This window comes from Ceratotherium simum, chromosome 5, assembly GCF_057802395.1.
Source record: "Ceratotherium simum simum isolate JZ-2026a chromosome 5, ASM5780239v1, whole genome shotgun sequence".
NCBI classification, from domain to species: Eukaryota; Metazoa; Chordata; class Mammalia; order Perissodactyla; family Rhinocerotidae; genus Ceratotherium; species Ceratotherium simum.
The window spans coordinates 63,374,865-63,395,412 of record NC_141904.1 but is presented as its reverse complement, the minus strand read 5'-3'; the positions used below and the strand labels follow the sequence as shown (position 1 = coordinate 63,395,412).

Genomic DNA, 20,548 nt, shown 5'->3' with positions numbered 1-20,548 from the left:
CTAACTACTTTGCACAGGTTTATTTAAATACCCAATAAAGAATATCATTTTATCAAGAGGGAGGACAAGGGAGATCACCACAGTCACAGGGAAATTATATTTCCCCCTTTTTTGTGAAAGAAAAGTAGCTGAGACTATGCAGTCACTTAACATTCTGTTCCTTATTCAACCCCAAATCCTGTTATGAAATGTACAGTTCATTCATCATGGACATTCTCGAGGGAGGTAGGAAACAGCTTTTACCTTTGCTTGCGACTGTGGAGGCCAGGGCTGGCAGAGTAGATGAAGAAAGTCAACAATAAGGTGGCAAAAACTGTACCTCAGATTTTGTGTGGATTAAATATCCCAGGTACTTTGTGATTCTCAGATGAAGAACATTATAATAACCAGGAAGCCTAAAATTAATTCTTCCTTTAACAACAACACTTTGAAGGTCAGTCTGCATTTTCAAATCACAGGGCTCTAAGTTTCTACAGACAGAAGACTAGAATTTCAACAGCCCTAAACTTGGGGAGTAGGAAGACAGGGAGAAAAGTTGGATCTGCCAGTTCCTGAAGGAGAGACAGACTCCAGAGAAAGGAACTGTGCCCCCAGCCATCAATATACGTTTCTGTCACCTAAATGGACCTCTGACACTTGAAAAGCTTTTTTGGAGGGCATTTTGGCATTATCTACTTAAATATACCCTCAATTTGTCTGTTTGTTTACAAAACAAACAAGCAGACAAATAAAAATTTCACTAGTGGTAAGAAGCTTGTAAAAGTACTTTAACTGTAACTGTTGGTAAAAGCAGCAAAACTGCCAACAGCCTAACTATCCATCTATACAGGTGGAGTTTAAATAACCACAGTATATTCATAATACAAAATACTATGAGAGGTTTAAAAACAAACACTTAGGCAGAGCTATACTGAAGACATGGGAAGATCTCCTTCCAGCTGAACACAAAAAAGCGTGCTGCAGACATAAAGTCAAACCAGAGGCCCAGCAAGGCTGCCTGAGGAACTAATATTGAAGCTCAAACCTAAGAGATGAGGGTTAATGTTCCTTCCGTTGGGGAAAGGGGTTAGGGGAAAGAAGGCAGCAGGGGAGGGGAAGTGTGTCTGGGGAAAGGATGTGCATAGAGACAGCACATAACCAGGAGGGAAGAGCTAAGGAGCAAAGAGGACGTGGTGGCCACCAGGCAAATAGAACCTTGTCCATCAGCCATATTAAGTAGTTTTCTCTTTACCCTAAGGGCAATGGGAATCAGTGAAGTCAATTAAGCAAGAGCAAGTCATTTAAGCAACAACAAACACTATTAGATGTGAGTTTCACAAAGATCATCCCAGCTGCCACCTCCTGTCCCAAAGTCTGTCCCTCATTTGCCCTTAATTTATAAACAGGGTCAATTACAAATACCACAAGGTACCACTATGACAAAGATGGTTTTCTCAGGCTGGCCCACTTATGGCTCTTAAGCAGCCAGAATACTAAATGTTTTTATAAAAATTATAGAAAACAATACTGCTGTGAAAGCAATAATTAAGAAAAGCAAAAAATTTAGAAACTGAATAGGAAATTAAAAAAAAAACTGTCTTGAACATGGGAACTTGAACAAAAAATATGCTTTAACTACAAGTGAAATAATAATGGAGACTTGCTATGATCTTATAAAAAGACTTCGGGTATTTTCATTCGCGGTGCTGAACACCATTGGGTCATGAAAGCCTTTGAATATCTGCTGAAAAGTATATTCTCTTCCCCTAGAAAACTGCACTTAGGCAAATACAGACAATAATTTGCATATATCTATGAAGGGGTTCAAGGGCCTCCAATTTCTCAAATAAACTTAGTTTGAGAAGCTCTGATTTCAAAGCCCATGCATTAGTTCTTCATGTGTCTACTTCCACTTCCATACTTAAGGCTTTTCTTTCCTTTGACACAAGTTTATATCACAATTTACATTTGTCACCCATGTTATGATATGAGATGGGAGACATTAAAAGAGAACAGGATTTAACGTGAGCTCTTCTCCTAAAGTAAGAGTTAGAAGGGTACAGGGACAATTTAAAGAGGGTGTGGTTATATAAAGGAGACTACCTAAACCAGAAGAAATACAGCCAAGAGCGTTGAAAAGAAAGCAAAAAAAGAGATGGCAATGATGTATCTTCTGTCTGAAGAGAAGGCAAAAGGGCCATAAGGAAAAAGGGACACTAGATCAGTCCCTCAGTGGCCACAGGCCAGAGATTTGGCTTGTTTTCTGCAGCAAGAGAAGTCCATGAGTGCCCTCTCTGGTCTTCAGGGGCTCTTCCTCCCTGACACCCTAGTCAAGGCCAGACACCCTATAAGCAGATTCCACACATGGGTATCCACGGCTACTGCTCACAGAACCTTTATCACAGCTAAGTTACAATTTTGAGTAATTAAGCTTAATGCTCTCCCCTCCACTTTTTCAGGGGGTGCTTACAAGTAAGTAACAGTAAGATCAGCAGTAGAAATAAGAAGTTAGAACTTTCACTATACATTTGATTGATTCCAGCTTTAAGGGCCAACCTCTTCTAGACCCCTCTGTGTTTCATTTTAATTCCTCAGCAGTTCTTGGAAACAGCACTGCTCTACTCTTCCGTGCCCCATACGGCACTCAATAGCCATATTTAACAAAATCAACTCACGAGCTCTTACTATGTCTCCACAGAAGTAGGCACCTGGGCAGCGTCTTAAAACTTGGTACAAAAATCCTCAAGCAATAGGGGTATGTCAGAACTTACCCAAATTTTTCCACTCTGGCTCCTGTCTTCATCTGACAGTGCCCAGATATAGACATAATTACGGCCAAGGCCTTCCAGGGAAAGCTGGGGAGGGGCTGCACACACAGGGGTCTTATTACGAGATATTTTCATCAGGCAAATAAGAATGTGAGTGATGACGCCAAACCAACTGCTTGCAAGACATATTCCCTACTCACTTCCTAATTACCTTTTCATAAAACTGACAACACTTAAAATTTCCTGGGAATTTGGGAATAAAAATAAAAACTTATTTTTTAAAATGGAAGGAAAAGCTGTCTCTGAACAGAGGCTGCTAAATTTTACTGAAAACAAGCATCAAAGTCTGACCTCTCAAAGTAATCAGCACTATTTGAAAACCATTAAAATATTCATTAAGACCTATTTTTCCTGTAAAGCAAACAAATACCGAAATTATGTCCAATTTTAGTCACAGCCATTTCAAAACTCTAGATTCCTGCCAAAGGCTATTGAGCAGGTAATTCCCAGTTCCTGGGGATGGCTGAGGAGTCTCTCCATGATCCCTCCACTGCTTGTCAGTCCCCTCACTGACAACAGACAACGTGAACCTACTGTGTGCAGAGCAAAGACAGGATGCCGGGCAGGGCTCTGCGGCCAGGAAGAGAAAGCTGGCCTGGCCTGCAAGCAAACTCCCATTTGCCTTGTGCCAGTCGTGTCACACGTAGGGAAGACCACAGTAATGCAATACGACCAAAGCAAAGAAAAACATCTGATGGGAAGTTTTGTTGTTGCTGTAACCTATTTCCCTTTTGGGAAGCACCACCAATAAGACAAGCAGAGATGGGAAAAAAAGAATGAGAGGTCAGATCAATCAATTTAACTACTTAATATCAACCAGAAAATGGTTTGGTGAGCCAGACAGTAAAAAATAGTGATTCTAATTTTCACAAGAAAGACTCCTGGAAAATCTGTGAAGTACCAGAATCTCAGTGCATTATTATAACAAGTTATATCAGCTGTACTTATCTTCCTAGCTGAAGACACTGTCCTAAAAGGTTAGTATACATGCCACTTCCCTGTTACGTTCAAAAAATTTCTGCATTATTTTTACCTGTTTCAGCTAAAAACTATTAGGATTTGCTTTCTGAGAGTTACCCATTTCTCCACTATGCATCGTACAAATTACGTTCACTGTGGATTTTAAATGAATCCTTGCATGGCCGAATACACACACACACACACCCCTCTCCCCAAAGTTCTAAGTCCAAAGTTCTCAGATGATACTCCCACTCTCCCCATCAGAACTTCCCTGCTGCTGCTATTCCCTAAAACGCCAGGCAAGCAACTTCCTTGATTTTGCACTGCTCTCTGGAGTGTGCTCTGATACTTTACTTGTTTACTAATAAATTAAAGCCTATTCCAAGTGTCCCCTCATAAACAGCAGATCAAGAAGCAGAAATTAGCCACTGCTAAATTGACAAATCAGGGAACCATCTGGCTTTGGGGGCAGCCAGACCAGAAATCTCAGCTCTGCCACATATAAACTGTGTGATTTGGGGCAAGTTACCCTCCCTAAGCCTCAGTTTTCTCATCTTTAAAATGGGGATAATATAAGTACCTGCTTATTGTGGTAAGAACTAAATGAGGCAATCCCTATCAAGTTCTCAGCACAGTCCCTGACACAGAGGAACTGCTCAAATAATGAGAGCTACTATCACTACTGCTGCTACTCACTACCAGGTATTGGCTAAGATGCTTAATTTTTCAAGTTGTCAAATACTTTTTAAAAGCATTTTCTCACTCTTAAATAAAATGGGCACGCAAACCATATAGTTATCAGGATTTGACATGTTTTCCTAATTCTTAAATGCCATCTACCAAAATCCTATATTTAAGGAGCTGTTTTTATTCCAGAATTACTAAGGATGAAAAAAGAAGATCTTTGTGAAATTTCTACAAAGATTACCCAGCACCTGATGAATACTAGTGCTTACCAACTTTATTAATTTATCTGGATGGTTTGATTTTTAAATTAGAAAAAAATCTATATTTTTTTTTACTATAAATCTATATAATTTGTTACCCCATCATAACTATCTCTTCAATGAGAAGACTATGATTCATGGATAGATCATAAAATCATACAACTCAGATTATTTTCAGCAACAATCACCAGCTTTTAAGAAAACATCTAACAAACACAAGATCTTTTAAAGAAATAGCCACTGCAGGTGCCAGTTAACAATGAAAAGCTCATCAGACACGGGGCTAAGTAAGTTAAGAGGAATAGAAAGTATAGCACATAAAATCTACAGTAAACTCTGAGCCTGTCCCCGGTGCAGTAGTTCACCAGAGTAGACAGAAAAAGGCCTAGAAACAGTAATAAAGGGAAGGGAGAAAATAAATTTCCTATTCAGAGGCCAAAAAAAGCACAGAGTTTATCTTGGGAAAGAAAATCCTGGCGCTATAACAGAGAGATTCAGGCACATTGTCATTTGTTTGTGCATAACCAGTTATTCCAAAACCAAAACCATTTCTCTTCACAGAATACTGTTACTCAACCAAAAAGAGGGTGCTAGAACACTGAGAAAAAAAAAGATGAACAATGGTCTATCAAACTTTATAACCAACAAGGGAATGAAACGTTATTGCAGGAACACTACCAGCCCTGTCCCAACAAGAGGCCAAAGAATATTATTAGTGGGTAGTCCAAACTGTTTTTTCCCTCGAGGCCAATTTCACAAATTTAGCCAAGACCTATATAAAAACGTGTTGTGATAATTCCTTTTACCTGGCATTTATACCCCAAATCTAAAAGTAATGATGCATTTTAGCAAGTGATGGCTTGCTTTATATCGACACAAGATACTAACACACAATTTCTGATAAGGGCTACAGAGTGAGTGATATGGAGGGCTCCTTTAAGAAGGCGACACCTAACCTAAGGAAAGGGTGGGGGCAGAAGGACAAGCAGAAACCCAGGCAGAGGGAACAGCATATGCAAGGGTTCAGAAGTGGGAAAGAGCCCAGTGTGCAAGAACCGGAAGGAGGCCAGCGTGCCTGAGGCACAGAAGGCAAAGGGGAAAAGGGAAGGTGATGAGGTTGGACAGCCTGGGAGACGCTAAACCAAGCAGGGCCTGTGGATCACAGAAAAGGGATCTGGATTTTCAAGGGGCTATAAGTTATGCCCTATGTGATCTTCCTCCCCTGAGAACTCACTCCCAAGCCTTCGGCATCTGACTTCCCCTAGTACACTCCCCCTACTCACACTTCTCAGGCCACTCTGGCCCCCTGCTGTTCTTTGGACATTCCAGGATCCTCTCCCACCAGAGCCTTTGGATTTGCTGTTCCTTCTGCCTGAAGGCTCATCCGTGATACCCACAGGGCTCACACCTTCATATCCTACAAGTCTTGGTTCAGAAAACTCCCTCTTACCCTATTTTAAATTGTAACCCTCCACACTTTATCTTTCTCCAGAACACTCATCACCACCTAACATATATATATATTTCACTTTTTTTTATTGCTGCCTGTCTCCCCTACTAAAATAGAAGCTCTATGGGGGCTGTTCTAAAATGTTTGCTGGTTTTCTGAAAATCAGAACAATACCTAGCACAAAGTAAGTGCTCAATGAACACATGCTGAATAAACAAATGAATCAATGCAGAGAAACAGAAACCATTAATGGGTTTTAGCAGGGAAAAAAATCCATTTTAGATTTTAAAACTGTATTTTAAAACCTCACTTCCTCAGTTTATCATCACCTAGACATTTGAGGATTTCACATTAAGGAGTTAGGCTGCAGACCCCACTGGCCTCCAACTTCTACTTTAGCCACTGCCAACTCAATTTTCCCACTGCTACCATGGTGATCTTTCAAAGCCCACCCTCTGGACACAGGATGCATTGCCTCCTGCTGCATCCAGCTCCATCTCCTGCCCTCCAGTACTCGCCTCCCAGGGCTGCAGCCAAGTTCCAGGCTCCTCCCCTAGAGATGTCCCCACCTCCGAAGTTGCTCCCACATCAGACTGGCTAACTCCTCCTTCAAGGCTTAACAAAAACTCCAACTCACCCCTTCACCTCCTCCAGGAAGCCTTCCTTACCTGACCCCTGCTTCCGCAGCCTGTGCTCTGACTACACTCCACTTCAAGCTGTTGAGATTCCTGATTTTCTGGGCTCACACTCCTACCCTCCAAGGCATCACAGGCCTTGCTAGAAGTCTAGATTTTCTTGTAAGTACACTGGAAGGCCTCTAACAGATGCATAACTGCCCAGTTTAACTTGGCTATTCCCCGCATCCAGATACCTTGAGAAAAAGACAAAATTCTTCTTCCTACCCATTCTCAACAGATGACCTCCTAACTTCACTCTTACTTCACAGAAATGACAAGAACTACCTACCTTATCTTCCCACAATTCCATGTCTCTACCTGCAGCTAAATATACATGCTCTTCCTCTCATTACAACAGAAAAAAGTCTGATCTATCCAAAACTGACCTGTCCTCTTGGGCTCTGATCATCCTCGTGATGATTCATTTTCTCACATGTGATCAATTATCCCTCACTCCTGCATCATTTTCAGTGGCAGACAAACATGTTCTAATATTATTCAAAATAAATAAAATAAAACAAACTTTCCTTTTATTCCCTTTCCCCATGCCCCCATCCTGCTATTGCCTTATTTCTCTTTCAAAGCAAAACCCTTTGAAGACCTGCCCACACTTACCCTCTCCACTTCCTCAGCTCTGGTTCTTACAGCCCCCTCCAACCAGGCATCTACCTCCTCAATTCTCCTGACTAAGGTCATAAACAACCTCCACACCGCCAAAGCCACAGACCCACAGTAAAGGCCTTGCTTTACTATACTTCACAGCAGCATCTGACACAGGCAGTCACTCCTCACTTAAAAGCATCTCCTGGGGGCCCGCCTGGTGGCGCAAGCGGTTAAGTGTGTGCACTGCACTGCGGTGTCCCAGGGTTCACCGGTTCGGATACCGGGCACGCACTGACGCACCACTTGGCAAGCCATGCTGTGGCGGCGTCCCATATAAAGTGGAGGAAGATGGGCATGGATGTTAGCCCAGGGCCAGTCTTCCTCAGCAAAAAGAGGAGGATTGGCAGATGTTAGCTCAGGGCTGATCTTCCTCACACACACACACACAAAAAAGCGTTTCCTTGTCGCAAATTCTATACCACCACACTCACCTGGTTTCCCGTCCCACCTCACTGGAGATTCCTCACCCACCCACCCCTTCAACGAGGGCTCAGCCATTGGCCCTTTCCTATTCTTTATTGACACTCCCATCTTAGAGGAACACAGCCTGTCCCACAGTTTTCCATGCTCTCTGTACACTGATGATGCAGATTCACCTGCATCATCCAGCCCAGGCTGCTGTGTACCCAGCCCAGGCTGCTCCACCAACCTCCAAAGTGTATATTCAATTGCCGACTCCACAGCTGCACATGAATGCTAAGTATATGAAACACAGTGTGGCCAAAAACAGAGCTCTAACCTTGAGTCTCCACATTCTCTATCATTCCTCAGCTCATTAAATGGTACCACTCAGTTGCTCAAGCCTCAGATCCCAATCCTTACCTTTCTTCCTCATCCACATCCAATTCTTCACTAAATCATGTCAACTATACCTCCAAAACATCTCCTTAACAAGGCAACCTCTCTGCACGGCCACTGCCATCACCAGGATCTAAGCCACCATCACCTCTCACTTAAGTTGTCTGGTCCCTACACCCTCCCCCAATCCATTCACCATACAACGGCCAGTGGTCTTGATACACTACGAATTAGATCAGGCCATTCCCCTGCTGAAGCTACCCTGCAGTAGGCTCCCATTACACTTAGGATTAATCCAAATTCCTCATCTTGGCCTCTGTAATCTGACCTTTGTGAGCCTCATTTCCCTCCACTCTTCCCCATTCCCATCTCAGAGGTCATGTACTTGCTTTTTCCTTCTGCTTAGAACACCACCCCCGACAGATGATCCAGTGGCCTCTTTCTCACCATTCAGATCTCAGCTCAAATGTTAAATTCCCAGAAAAGCCTACCTTGGTCATGTTCGCTAGAACCCTCCCCCTCCCCCAACTCATTAGCCTACTTTATTGACTTTACAGCACTCAAGGTCCCCAAAAGATGTTTGTATATTTACTGTATCTCCATTCACTAGAGGGCAGGGGTTCTTTCTGACTCGTGTCACTCTACCCTTAACACCCATCAGAGAACCTGGCACTTAGTGGGTAACTCCGTAAGTATTTGCTGACCAACTGCCCGACTTAGGGGTTAGAGCTGTGCCTTCTTACCTTGTTTACAGATATACCCTTGGACTCTAGCCCAGCAAGAGACACAGACAATGTGCCTGTCAAATGTTTGTGGGATAAAACCTAAATGAACGAAGGCAAAACAGCCAGAGGCTTCTCAAGGCAGGAATCATGCTGGACAAAATATCCTGAGGCCTGCCGAAAGACAGGGTCTGGACCTTGTCAGGAAACGAAATAACCAGGCTGGTAACTTTGAGTCCTACGTGTTGATAAGTGCCCAAAGTAGTTACATGGGTGTCCTTGGTCAAGTATGACTTGCCCTAAGTCCAAATCCTGTAATTAAAGATTCAACATTGCCCAGAGTGCAATTACAGAGAATGCTGGTTTTCATGTTTCATTATTAGTAAAATCTTTACAATGAGTATATATTAACTTCTATAATAATGATGATAATGGGATTTTTTCCATTAAAACATATCTGTCTATACAGTTTCCAAAGAGAACAAGATAACTTAAATGCAGAATTGCTTCAAGTTAAAATGGAAATTTCCAAGAATTGAAAAGGCAATTTTCTAAATTCCCTCATCAGGCAGAAAATCCCCTGTGACTACCACCACACAAACATAAAATCATATAAGCAGTGGCCTCAGTTATCTCCCTGATCCATTTCCCAATTCAGTGAGGATGACTTTATTCTGTTGGCTATAACTTACCTTTCTTGCCCAGAAAAAGAGGTTTGTAAAACATTATAAGAAGCTATCTAAAGAAACAGAAACTACAGAAGAGAACCAAGTGCAACTCTGTATAAGCAGGGGAAAGTAAATACCCACACTGGGCTTCTCTCTGCAAGTCAAAAGAGATGACTAAAGGAGGAAACAAGAAATGTCAACTCCCACTTCTCATTTTTACCAGAGTCCAAAAAAGCTTGAAACTCAGGTTCATTTGCTACACTCTGTTATCCTCATCATGCTGAGGTTTCCTCTCACTGCCTACATATTGCCTGCTAAAGGAAAACTAGCATTTCACTTCCTGATGCTCCCCTGAGGGTTCTGGCTAATTACTTGATTAGACGCATGCTCACAACACTGTATTTTCATTATTGATAAGAATAATAAAATTAGCAACTAACTTTCATTGAGCAGTTACTCTGCCAGACACTGTACAAAGTGCTGAAACTGCATTCTATCATTTAATCCTCCCAACCACTATGAGGTACCGCCACTATTCCCATTTTACAGGTAAGTCAACTGAGGCTTAGCAAAGCTATGTAATTTTCCTCAAGTTACCTACTAGAGCTGAGATTTGAATCCAGGTTTGTTTAACTCCAGAATTGGAGTTCCCAGTATTGTCTCTATTTAAAGTCTTTTGCAAACTTACCACATGGAACTCCTTTTCTGCATAACACCTACTAACAGCACATAGAAGCACGGTTACATGGAAGACACTCTGGGAAGCTGATTTAAAGCAGTGGTTCTTAAACACCAAAATACATACTGGCCTCCAAAAAGTCCACAAAGAAATAAGAAAAATAAGGACAGTGCAGTGACTTTTCCCCAAACCTTAACTTTGTTCAAATTTAAAAGACTGCCCTTTATTCCAAAACAATGCTTCTCATACTTTTATGATAGTAAGAATTACGTATGTATCTAATTATATATATTATAAAATGCAAGAAACCCTACGTTTGGTCCCCAATTTATTTCAGACACTTTCTGTTTTGAAATATAAACGCCTAGGACCATTGGTTAAAAGCATTCTTTTTTTTCCTACTGCATTACTGGAGTTCAGGATTGTGGAAAACATCTGCATAACTTGGGAGGGGACTATTTTCTGTTTTAAGATTGTGAATCTAACTGATAATAAACTATTACTTTTTCCTTGCCATAAGCTTATATATAACAGAAAAGCATTTCATGTTAGCAGGGTCTTTATTACAAAGAGGAACAAGAACATTTAATCTAGTTTTATGCTATGGGTGCCTAAAATGCAAAAGTCATTCTCCTTTTGCTCATTTATAATAATCCCTGCTGTACAAGATGAATACAAATGTAATCCTCTGCCTTTCTCTCAAAAGTACAGTAACTCCAACTGTTAAGTCTACTAACAGGCTTCTTTTTCTCCTTAGAACTTCAATCAAAAAATACTTTAATAATCAGAGGGGCACATTTATTAGAAATACTGCCATAAACTTTGAGTATCAACATGATTAAAAGCAATCTTGCACTGAAATGCTATTTAAATAGTGAAATTTCACTTCTCCTTTTTTTTTAATTTTTTCCCCCAAAGCCCCAGTAGATGGTTGTATGTCATAGCTGCACATCCTTCTAGTTGCTGTATGTGGGACGCGGCCACAGCACGGCTGGAGAAGCGGTGCGTCAGTGCGTCGGTGCGCGCCCGGGATCCGAACCCGGGCTGCCAGCAGCGGAGCGCGTGCACTCAGCCGCTAAGCCACAGGGCCGGCCCTCACTTCTCCTTTTTTAAAGAATTTGTTTTTAATGGCACAAATCCCAGACGATTGTGTTTGCTATCAGCTGCAACCTTAGCTTTCATTTAATCTTTTTTTTTTTTAAAGCTAATTACTTCTAATGCAAACTGCACACACTTCCCCTCCCCCTCAAAGAAAAGATTTTATAAAAGAACTGCTAAATACAACATATAGACTGTTGGAAGGCAGAGCAAGGGAAAGTCTCTGATATCTTTACTTAAAAAACAATTTTTTTTGGTAAAGGTCAGTTTTTCCAGGCAAGGATAAGGATAAGAAAGCTCAGGGCAACCTGCTCAAGTTCATGAAAGTGGGTGCACGTGCTGGAACGGGCCCAGCACAGCAGAGGGTTAAGCATGTGGGCTGTGGAGTTAGGCAGATCTAGGTTACAGGGTCTCTTACACGCATTGTGATCATGGTGAGGTACCTCACTTCTCTGAGCCTCATCTGTAAAATGGAGATAAGGATAATACCTAGGTCACAGGATTACTATGAAGATTATATAAGGTAAAACTTGTGCTGGCACAGAGTAAAAGTTCTCACCAAACTTGAGCTGTCCACATACACATAGGAATATTGTGAGCTGTGGACGTGAGGAAGCAGGATGTCCTCACAAGGAAGAAATGAGACCACGTAACATGTAGGTCAAACTCAATAATGATGCATAAAATCCTTACACCTCCTTCCTCAGATTAAAGTTCACAAGAACCAATCAAAACTCTAAATGGGGTACAGCTTGGGAACCCCATCCTACCACAGGTAACGTGCATGGTTTCTATGAAGTGTGAAACCTTGAGGGTTGAGGAATTCAGCACGGATTGTGCCAGGTGCTGCACTTTTCAGAAAGTACAAAATCGTAAAGATGTGAGACCTAAAGACACTGTGTGCCCTTTCCATCAGTCAAAATGCAAATCTGTTTTCTGGTGAATCCGCCTTATAATTCCCAAGACCTCCAATGAGGCCTCGGTTTCTCTAAGCCAGCTCAGGGGCAGAAACTCTCAAGAATTTCAGTCAGGCACCCTTTTGAAAATCCCATGAAAGTTCTAGATTCTTTCTTCAGAATATTTACATACCATGCAAGGGCTTAATAGAAGCCAAGCACCATCCTCATAGTCCAAGGCTCTTAGAAGCTGGGACAGTAACAGCTCTGTTGATGCTCTGTATTTGAATAGCCCTGAAACAGGTATACGCCCTAGAAAAGTGGCAGTTAATGACAAACCAGAACAAGGATAGGAACCTTCTTACAGAAAACCGTTTTTCTCTCCATGTATTTCTTTCTAGCCCAACATATTTCTTCAATATTGAATAAACTTTTGGTTTAAGAATAGTTGATTTTACTATTTTGAACACTCACCTCCTCAAAACAGAAAGTTCAGAGTACTAGAATCACATCCTGCAGAATGAGTTTCCCTTCATTAACCAAGGAACACATTAGAACAAGGAAGGCAAACTTTCTGTAAAGAGCCAGACAGTAAATTTTGGGCTTGGTAGACTGTATAATCTGTCATACCTACTCAATTCTGCTGTCCGTTGTATGGAGATAGCAGCCATAGACAATAAGTGAATGAATGGCCGTGGCTATGTTCCAATGAAACTTTACTTATGAACACTGACATCAGAGTCTCACATATTTTTCACGTGTCATGAAATAATTGTCTTCTTTTTTTAGTTTTTATTTCAACCATTCAACAATATAAAAACCATTCTTAGCTAGCTAGGCTGCAAGGCAGGATTTGGCCCCCAGGCTGTAGTTTGCATTAAAATAGCTAAGGTGCCACAATCAGGGGAAAGAATCCCGCTGGAGGAGTCTCTCAAGGTCTCAGGGCTTTTTTTTTTTTTTTTTTTTGGAAGTTAGCCCTGAGCTAACATCCGTGCCCATCTTCCTCTACTTTATATGGGACATGGCCACCCATGGCTTGATAAGCGGTGCGTCCATGCGCGCCCGTCCGTGCACGCCCGGGGTCAGAACCTGTGAACCCTGGGCCACTGCAGCGGAGTGCAGGAACTTAACCGCTATGCCACTGAGCCAGTCGGGGCCTCTTTTACTCCTGGGTTTACAAGTGGAGAGTTACACACAGGAACTGTCAGTAAGGACGCTGCCACCATCACTGCAGCCCTACAGCTCATCCAGGGAGCGTCAAGTGCAGGAAATCTGCAACCGAGTCACCTGACTACTCCTTAAATGTGTATTAATGTTATTCTGATGCAGTGAACTCGGATCTCACTGATTCCAGTCTGAGGCTTAGTTTCAATCTCTGCTTGAGATGAGGCGACCACAGGCACTGTCACCTGCAGAACCCTTACACACCACGGAGGAGATCAGAAACGGCAGCCTGGCTTGCCTCAAAAGAAGGTACAGCACACATAAAGCCTCCTCTTTGCAGAAGATAAGTTGAAGTCCATGTAACATAAGAAAGAAAACCCAAAGAAATGATATGATGTCTGGGACATTCTTCAAAATAATTCAGTGTGGGGAGAAGGGTAGAGATGAAACAACATTGGGCCATGACTCATTATTTGTTTAAGCTGTATGATAGATACAAGGAGGCTCATTAAAATATTTTCTCTACCTTTGTACATTCCAAACTATCCTTAAGAAAAAGCTGGAGAGAAAAGACATAAGAGAAAAACAGAAAGAAACCCCAAAGAAAATGTCACTTTTCCAATTCCATGGTTAACTCCCACAATGACACCACATATATTTTTTATATATATCTAGAGAAAAAGGGAAATGCTCTTTATTTCAGGGAGAGGGTTTTTTGGCTATAATGCAGTTACTTTAACAGTACTTCACACACTTACTGTTTTCATTTAACTAACTACGAACAATTTTTTTCTCCCTAGGAAAGAAAAAGGTGATATTCTTACGTTGACTTGGTCTCTGTTGATTGAGGCTACTCACCTCCCTAGTCCGTCTTTTTTTTTAAATCTAGCTGCCTGTAGGTGCCAACCAACCTCTTTTCCATCTTGCCCTGGGCTCAATTGTGTCCCTGTTATTATGACAGGGAAATCACCTGTCATCAAGTGTGGCTATCACCCTGGGTTGCCATCCTACTCCCTTGCCTAAATATCAGAGATAAGAGAGGTGGTGTCCTGTCTGCACCCTTTCTGGAAAGTGTAAATGGAGTGCTAAACTCAGGAGAGAGCAACAGGAAGTGCTGAAAGACAGCCTCTGGCCTCCCCTGGGGCCATATAAAGCACACCTCCCCACAGACTAGATACCTGTTTTGTTTTTTTTTTTTTAAGAGTCACAACACAATGGAAAATTGGTCATTTAAACCTTTCATCCTTGAGTGACTTGGTTCAATCTTCTTGTTAGCTCAATTAATTCATATTTTGGGCAAATGTCTACTGAGCACAATCAGTGTGCAGGAGATGACTGTATCTCGATGGACAATGCTCCTGTCCCCCAGGAACCTATACTCTAACAAAAGAGCCATCACATAATACTTACTTTCAAATGGTGATAGATTGAGTATTTGGAGGAAGGAAAAATACAGGATACTTGGATACTGTACAACAGGTGGGCTTAAGAGAAGTTAGGGACGGCATCCCAAAGAAAATCACTTTTCCAATTCCACAGTTAACTCCCACAATGACACCATATATATTTTTTTAATTTGATGTGAAATTGAGGCATTTAATGTTTTCATTTTTTTAAGCCTCCCTATACTAATACGGAAACCTTAATCAGTTACTCATACCAATTAATTTCACCTAAACATAATTTTGTTAAATCTAGAATTTCACAAATCGCCTTTGGAAAAAAAAGTAATTTGTCTTCTAAGTTCGGTCATCTGAAAGAAGTCAAAGGTCTTATCAATCTTTTTCCACCAAAATCAACTGTACTATCAATTAATATTATAAATTACAGAACAAAACAAACAAGGCAATAAAAATATGAGAATGCAGACAAAAAATAGGCTGACCTCTAAAAGATAATTGAAATTTTATCCTAACGTTTGCCTACTTGTGCTAACAGGAAGAAGGGGGATGATAAATTAGTTAAACCACAAATAATCTCACTTCCATCCAAATCAATAATTCCAAACTCTTTCACAACATTACCCCTTGGCAGTGTTGCCACAGGGGAATTGGCCAAAATAAGCTACAAGAGCAAAAATAGAGACAAGAAAAAAAGAGATCCTTGCGTAGCAGTTTTGAATTTTGGGGGTAGAAATATGTGAAGGATCCTTGAGTATCCAAGAGGAGCTGTGGACACTTGCCCTAGAAAGTGGACATACATACTATTTTGCACACAATTTCAAGGGAACTATGACCCCTGAAACCCATTCAAGTCCCAGGTTAAAAACCCCTGACCTAGACAAACATCAAATTAGGAAATCAGGTCTCCCATTATCAGCAGTTGAAAGGGCTGAAAGGAATTAGTATGTATTGAGTCATTTTGCACATGTTATCTAGTTTCCACCTCTACAACAACCTTCGGAAGTAGGTATTATCACCTCCCTTTACAAAGAGGGAAGGCTAGATTCTGAGAGGTGAAATAAGTAATGCAAGGTTAAATGACCTTCTCTCACACCCAGGTTTCTAATGCCAGGTCCTCAATCGTGAATTGGAGGAGAACTCAAGAAGTCTGGTCCATATTCCTAGACATCTTCCAAGACGGGGAGTCTCTGACTTCTAGTGCTTCATTCATATGATCAAGCTACCCACATATTTTTCAATTTAACCTCGTTGACAGGAGGAATTAGTACAGATTTAATTTCAAAACACCTTTTCTTGGTAGGAAATAAACTTAACCAAAGACAAAAGGTAACTGTCTAATAATTCTTGATAATTTAACATGTATTTTCACTTCTGAAGCAGCCCAACATGAGCTGTTTGTTAGAAAAATAAAGGCCCACTGCATGAGTGCTGAACATCTTCATGCTTAGATTTTTAAACTGTCCCAGAAAATCCACAAAGTCACAAATGAATCAAGAACTGACTAAATTAAAAACTTCAGTTTCTACTCCAAACAGGCAAGCAGAGTTTCAGATGACCTGGCCACTTTGGCATCCTCTGAACGGTTAGGGCAGCTTAAAAAATAAAAAGGCACCTCTGACAGTCACTAACAATTTGCTTTGTCAGAAGCACACACATCCAAATCTATGACCCCTTTGTACCTCAAGAAAGTGGCTAAGAGATCTTAGATCATCATGCTAAAACCTGCTGATGAATATATCCCAGCAGAAAATAATAAATACAGCAAAAACGGGGTCCAGGTCATTAAATTTGGTTGGGTCTCAGTCCAGACCAAGTTGCCCAGTGAAACACTAACATACTTACTAATTCTCTATAGGGGAATTACCAATAATCAGCACCCTGTTTTCACACAGATTTAGAAACCCTTTATGGGAAATGTATCCACACCCAGAGAATGAAAACTAAGAACAAGAGCGGGTCAGGTCCTCTAAAGCTCTACTCCAACCGCTTCCTATGAGAGTTGCCACCTAGTGATTTTAATTTTTTAAGCCCAGGCGAGCTGCCAATTCAACACTAAAACCGGACTAACAACTGATTTTTCCTATTGCAACATTGCCAGCAAGCCCTGTGCTTTCCCTCTCTTTCCTTTGCTCTCAAACAGCAATTCTCATTTTCAAAATCAACTAATTTGCTCTATAATCTGTTCCAATTGGAAGCTCTCAGAGAGCTGCCACTGGTATTACTCTTCCTCTTAGTGCCAAGAGGCCAACAAGTGGCCAATTCAAAAAACAAATACAGCAAACGAGAAGAAAAGACAGGCACTAAAAACAAGAAGTAAATGTGGAGACAGAGTAACAACAGGCCAACTCTGGACTTTAAAATGTTCCACTTGCCAAACTTCTACCTATTCTTGGGCCCTGGATAATAACTATGCCAAAATAAATGGCTACACGTTGAGACATAAAACTGCACTGGGGAATAGGAACTCAATATTTTGGATACCAAACCTCACTCAAGGCCTTGTCCTTACTACCACTGAAAGAATAACTTGAACTAGACCTAAAGTTGACTGGTCTTCAGAAGTCCTTTCTGTGCCCAGGCCTGGCACAGGCATTAGACAGCAAAGGTGACCACTCAAAGAAAAAGAAAATCGGAAGAGAGAGTCTGTGAGTTTCTAGATACCCCACCTGACTTTCATTTGGAGGCACACTTTTAGCTACAGATATTTCCCTAGAGTATCCTTCTATCAAACGGTTTTATTAAAAACTGACCAATAATTAGACTCTGATTTCACTAGCTAAGGGCACCATATAAAATTCTGGCCATTTTTTCCCCCTGATCTCGGCAGCTCACAAAAATATCTGACCAACTTCTCCTCAGTTATGATGAATCTTTGTAACCTAAATCTCGTAGAAATAAGGCTGCACAGGTAAAGTATCACCTTTTTTAAAGTTCAAAATTCATTTTGATTGCCAACAGAAAATTTCAGGTGGAAAGGTTCCCTTTCCAGGACCCCTTAAAACATTCGTGGACATGCTTTCGGAAGCTGAGAATTTCTTCCTCCACTCATGTTTCTCCGTAAGGGGGTCAGACTGAACGGATCTGGGTTAAACTCACTGCTGGTCTCCCAGCGCTCATCACTGAACAACGCTGCTCACGCTGCACCAGGCCAGGCTGGTGAAGGGTTCCGGGACGCTCCCCATGACAGGAAGCCCCGGAAACCAGATTTTCCAAACGCTCCGTCCTCCCCCTTCTTCCTCCTCAGGCAGCATCCCCGCGTTGGGGGGAGGAGGGGGTAAGGTGGGCTAAAAGTTCCCCGCCCTGGTGAAGCCAGCAAGGAAACACCCCCGGGACTTGCTCAAACTCCTTCAGGGGGCTGAACTCACCTTCGCGACAGAGCCCCATGACTTCGCGGTTTTTCCCAAACTCCTTGAAACTTTCGTCCAATTCGGTCCCTAGGAAATACACACACACAGGAGGAGGGGAGAGGCAGGTCAGTGGCCGGGAGCGTGACGCACGCTCACGCACGCACGGAGTAGGTGCGGGCACCTCCGCGTTCCCCAACCAAGCGATAGCATCTCTGACCCCCGAGGGGGCGGGTCACAGGACGGGGGAGGGGAGAAGGGTAAGAGGATGGGGGAAGCGGGGGGCGTGGGGAGGCGGGGGGCGTGGACACTCACCGTCCTTCCCAGGAAGTTTGGAAGCCTCGACCCACAGATTCCACGACTGTCCCAGCATCGCTTCGGGACTGGGCAGGGGCCTGCGCTCCCCGACGGTCGCCATTGCGGCGGCGGCCGAGGTGGAGGCGGCGGCGGGGCCACCGTCCTCCGGCCGTAGGCGCCGCGGCGGCTGCTGCCGCTGGGGCTGCGGAGGCTGCTGCTGCTGCTGCCGGGCGGCCGCTGCTCCGCCCGCCGCCGCCGCCGCTCGGCGCGGCTCCCCCCTGACGTCATCCGCGGCCCGCTCCGACATTCTTTCCGCTCCTACAATGTAACAAAAAAGGGGGAAAAGGGGCCGCTTTTAAGGAGGCGCCGGGGAGTTCCGGCGGCGTGCGCGGCCCGCGGGCCGGGTGGGGCGCGATGACAGCGCCCCCCGGCCGCCCAGGCCCCCCCCGCCCGCCTCCTCCCGGCCACCCCCCGCCCCGGGCGCAAAGTCCGCAGCACGGGCTCGCTTTCGCTTTCGACTCCGGCAGCCCCTCCGCCGGCGGCCCGCCACCGCGGCGCAGGGTTCCCTGCTTCCCTCCGCGGCGGAGACCAGGCACGGAGGCCGGCGCCCGGGGCTGCCCCCGCCCCAGGCCCACCCCGCGCCCCACCACGGCTGCCTGTGGCGGGGAGGCCCGAGACGCACCCCCGGCCCTCGGGCTGCCCACCCTGAGGCCGCTCGCATCCCCGGGCCAGGCCCGGCGGCCTCGCTCCTTCCTTCCGTCCGCGCGTCCGTCCAAGCGGCGGCGCCCGGCCGGCTCCCTTAAGCGGAGGCGCCTCCCGCCGCCTCCTCCCCCTCGCCGGTCCCTCCCTCTCAGCTCGCTCCGGCGAAGTTTGCACGTCAAGCCCCCGGAGTGGAGCCAGGGCGAAGTCGGAAACGCAGCCACCTATGGAGGAGCCGGCCGGCTGGCCCCAGAACACCATCTAGTGTCGTCGCCGTCGGGCCCTCCCGCCCGGAGTCCAGACCCGGGGCGCAGGGGCTGGTTCAGGGAGCACTTCGCTCTCCGCTCGCGGGCGGCCGCGCAGCTGTCAAAAGCATGAATGGGAAGCCGCCGCCGAGCGGACGCCTAGCGTGTAGGAAACCACGGGCAGGCGAGGAAATGCGGCCCAGGTGCCGGCCCAGGTGTCAGCCCAAAGCCCGGTTTTCGCCCGATGCCCACCACTGGAGGTCACAGCGTGCTCCCAGGGGACTTGAACTTCTCGTCCAGCAAAGACGAGACCATGAACTCGGTGTAAAATGCAGTGGAGAGAGACGGATGCGAATCCGTTTAGATGTTTTGGAGACACTACCCCAAATTTCTCGATTTCCCCTTCCACTGCTCCTGGAAGTGATTCATTCACCCCGAAAATAAACTTGTCATTTTAAAACCTGATTCACTTTTAATTCCAATTGTTAGTCTCTCCGTCTTTCTGCTTGTCTTTGGTTGGGTAGGGCGGGAACACGGGATTTAGGGGAATGTACAGCATTCCTAGAAAATGTGTTTAGAAGTGTTTTCTGTCAGATTTTGTTCACTAAATTAAGCATTGGCCCATAAAATCTAGCACCCCACCCCCCCACCCCCACACACACAGCGTGCAAAGCTTTTGCTTAAGTGATAGGTAAAGACGGTAAAGTAAAAGGCTACTTCACGAACTACAGCATGCCAAGTACTTGAAACAGTATCAGACCACACCAAGCACTTTCAATAAGTGTTGGTATTATTGGTTATTTCAAACTGACGTGAAAATCTGAAGCCTGAGACAGAAACAATTTCAGTCATGTTTCACATGGCAGTAATATCAGCACTCCTGTGGCACGTGTGTCATAGCTGCTTGCTTACATAGGGTGCTTTCTCTAGGTAGGGAGGAAGCGGGTTTATTCATGTTTTTTTATCTAGAACATCTGGTGTGATAGAGGTGGCCAACTTCTCTGCTAAAGAAACAAAGTCCAATTTGCAGA

General features: G+C 43.9%; 1 protein-coding gene across 2 annotated transcripts in view; it reads right to left on the bottom strand.

Moving 5' to 3' along the window:
* The window catches only part of ATXN7 (ataxin 7), a 92,231-nt gene extending 72,891 nt beyond the window's left edge, over positions 1-19,340 (bottom strand). Inside the window, exons 1-3 of one of the 2 annotated variants that reach the window (XM_087431283.1) lie at positions 19,278-19,340; positions 18,592-18,891; positions 18,298-18,366 (exon numbers count right to left, since the gene is read on the bottom strand). In XM_087431283.1, coding sequence (XP_087287409.1) covers positions 18,298-18,366; positions 18,592-18,880 — 358 coding nt within the window. In that variant the 5' untranslated portion in view covers positions 18,881-18,891; positions 19,278-19,340. The remainder of the gene's footprint in view (positions 1-18,297; positions 18,367-18,591; positions 18,892-19,277) is intronic. The other variant, XM_087431282.1, reaches the window with a different exon arrangement.
* Between the last annotated feature and the right edge of the window lie 1,208 nt (positions 19,341-20,548).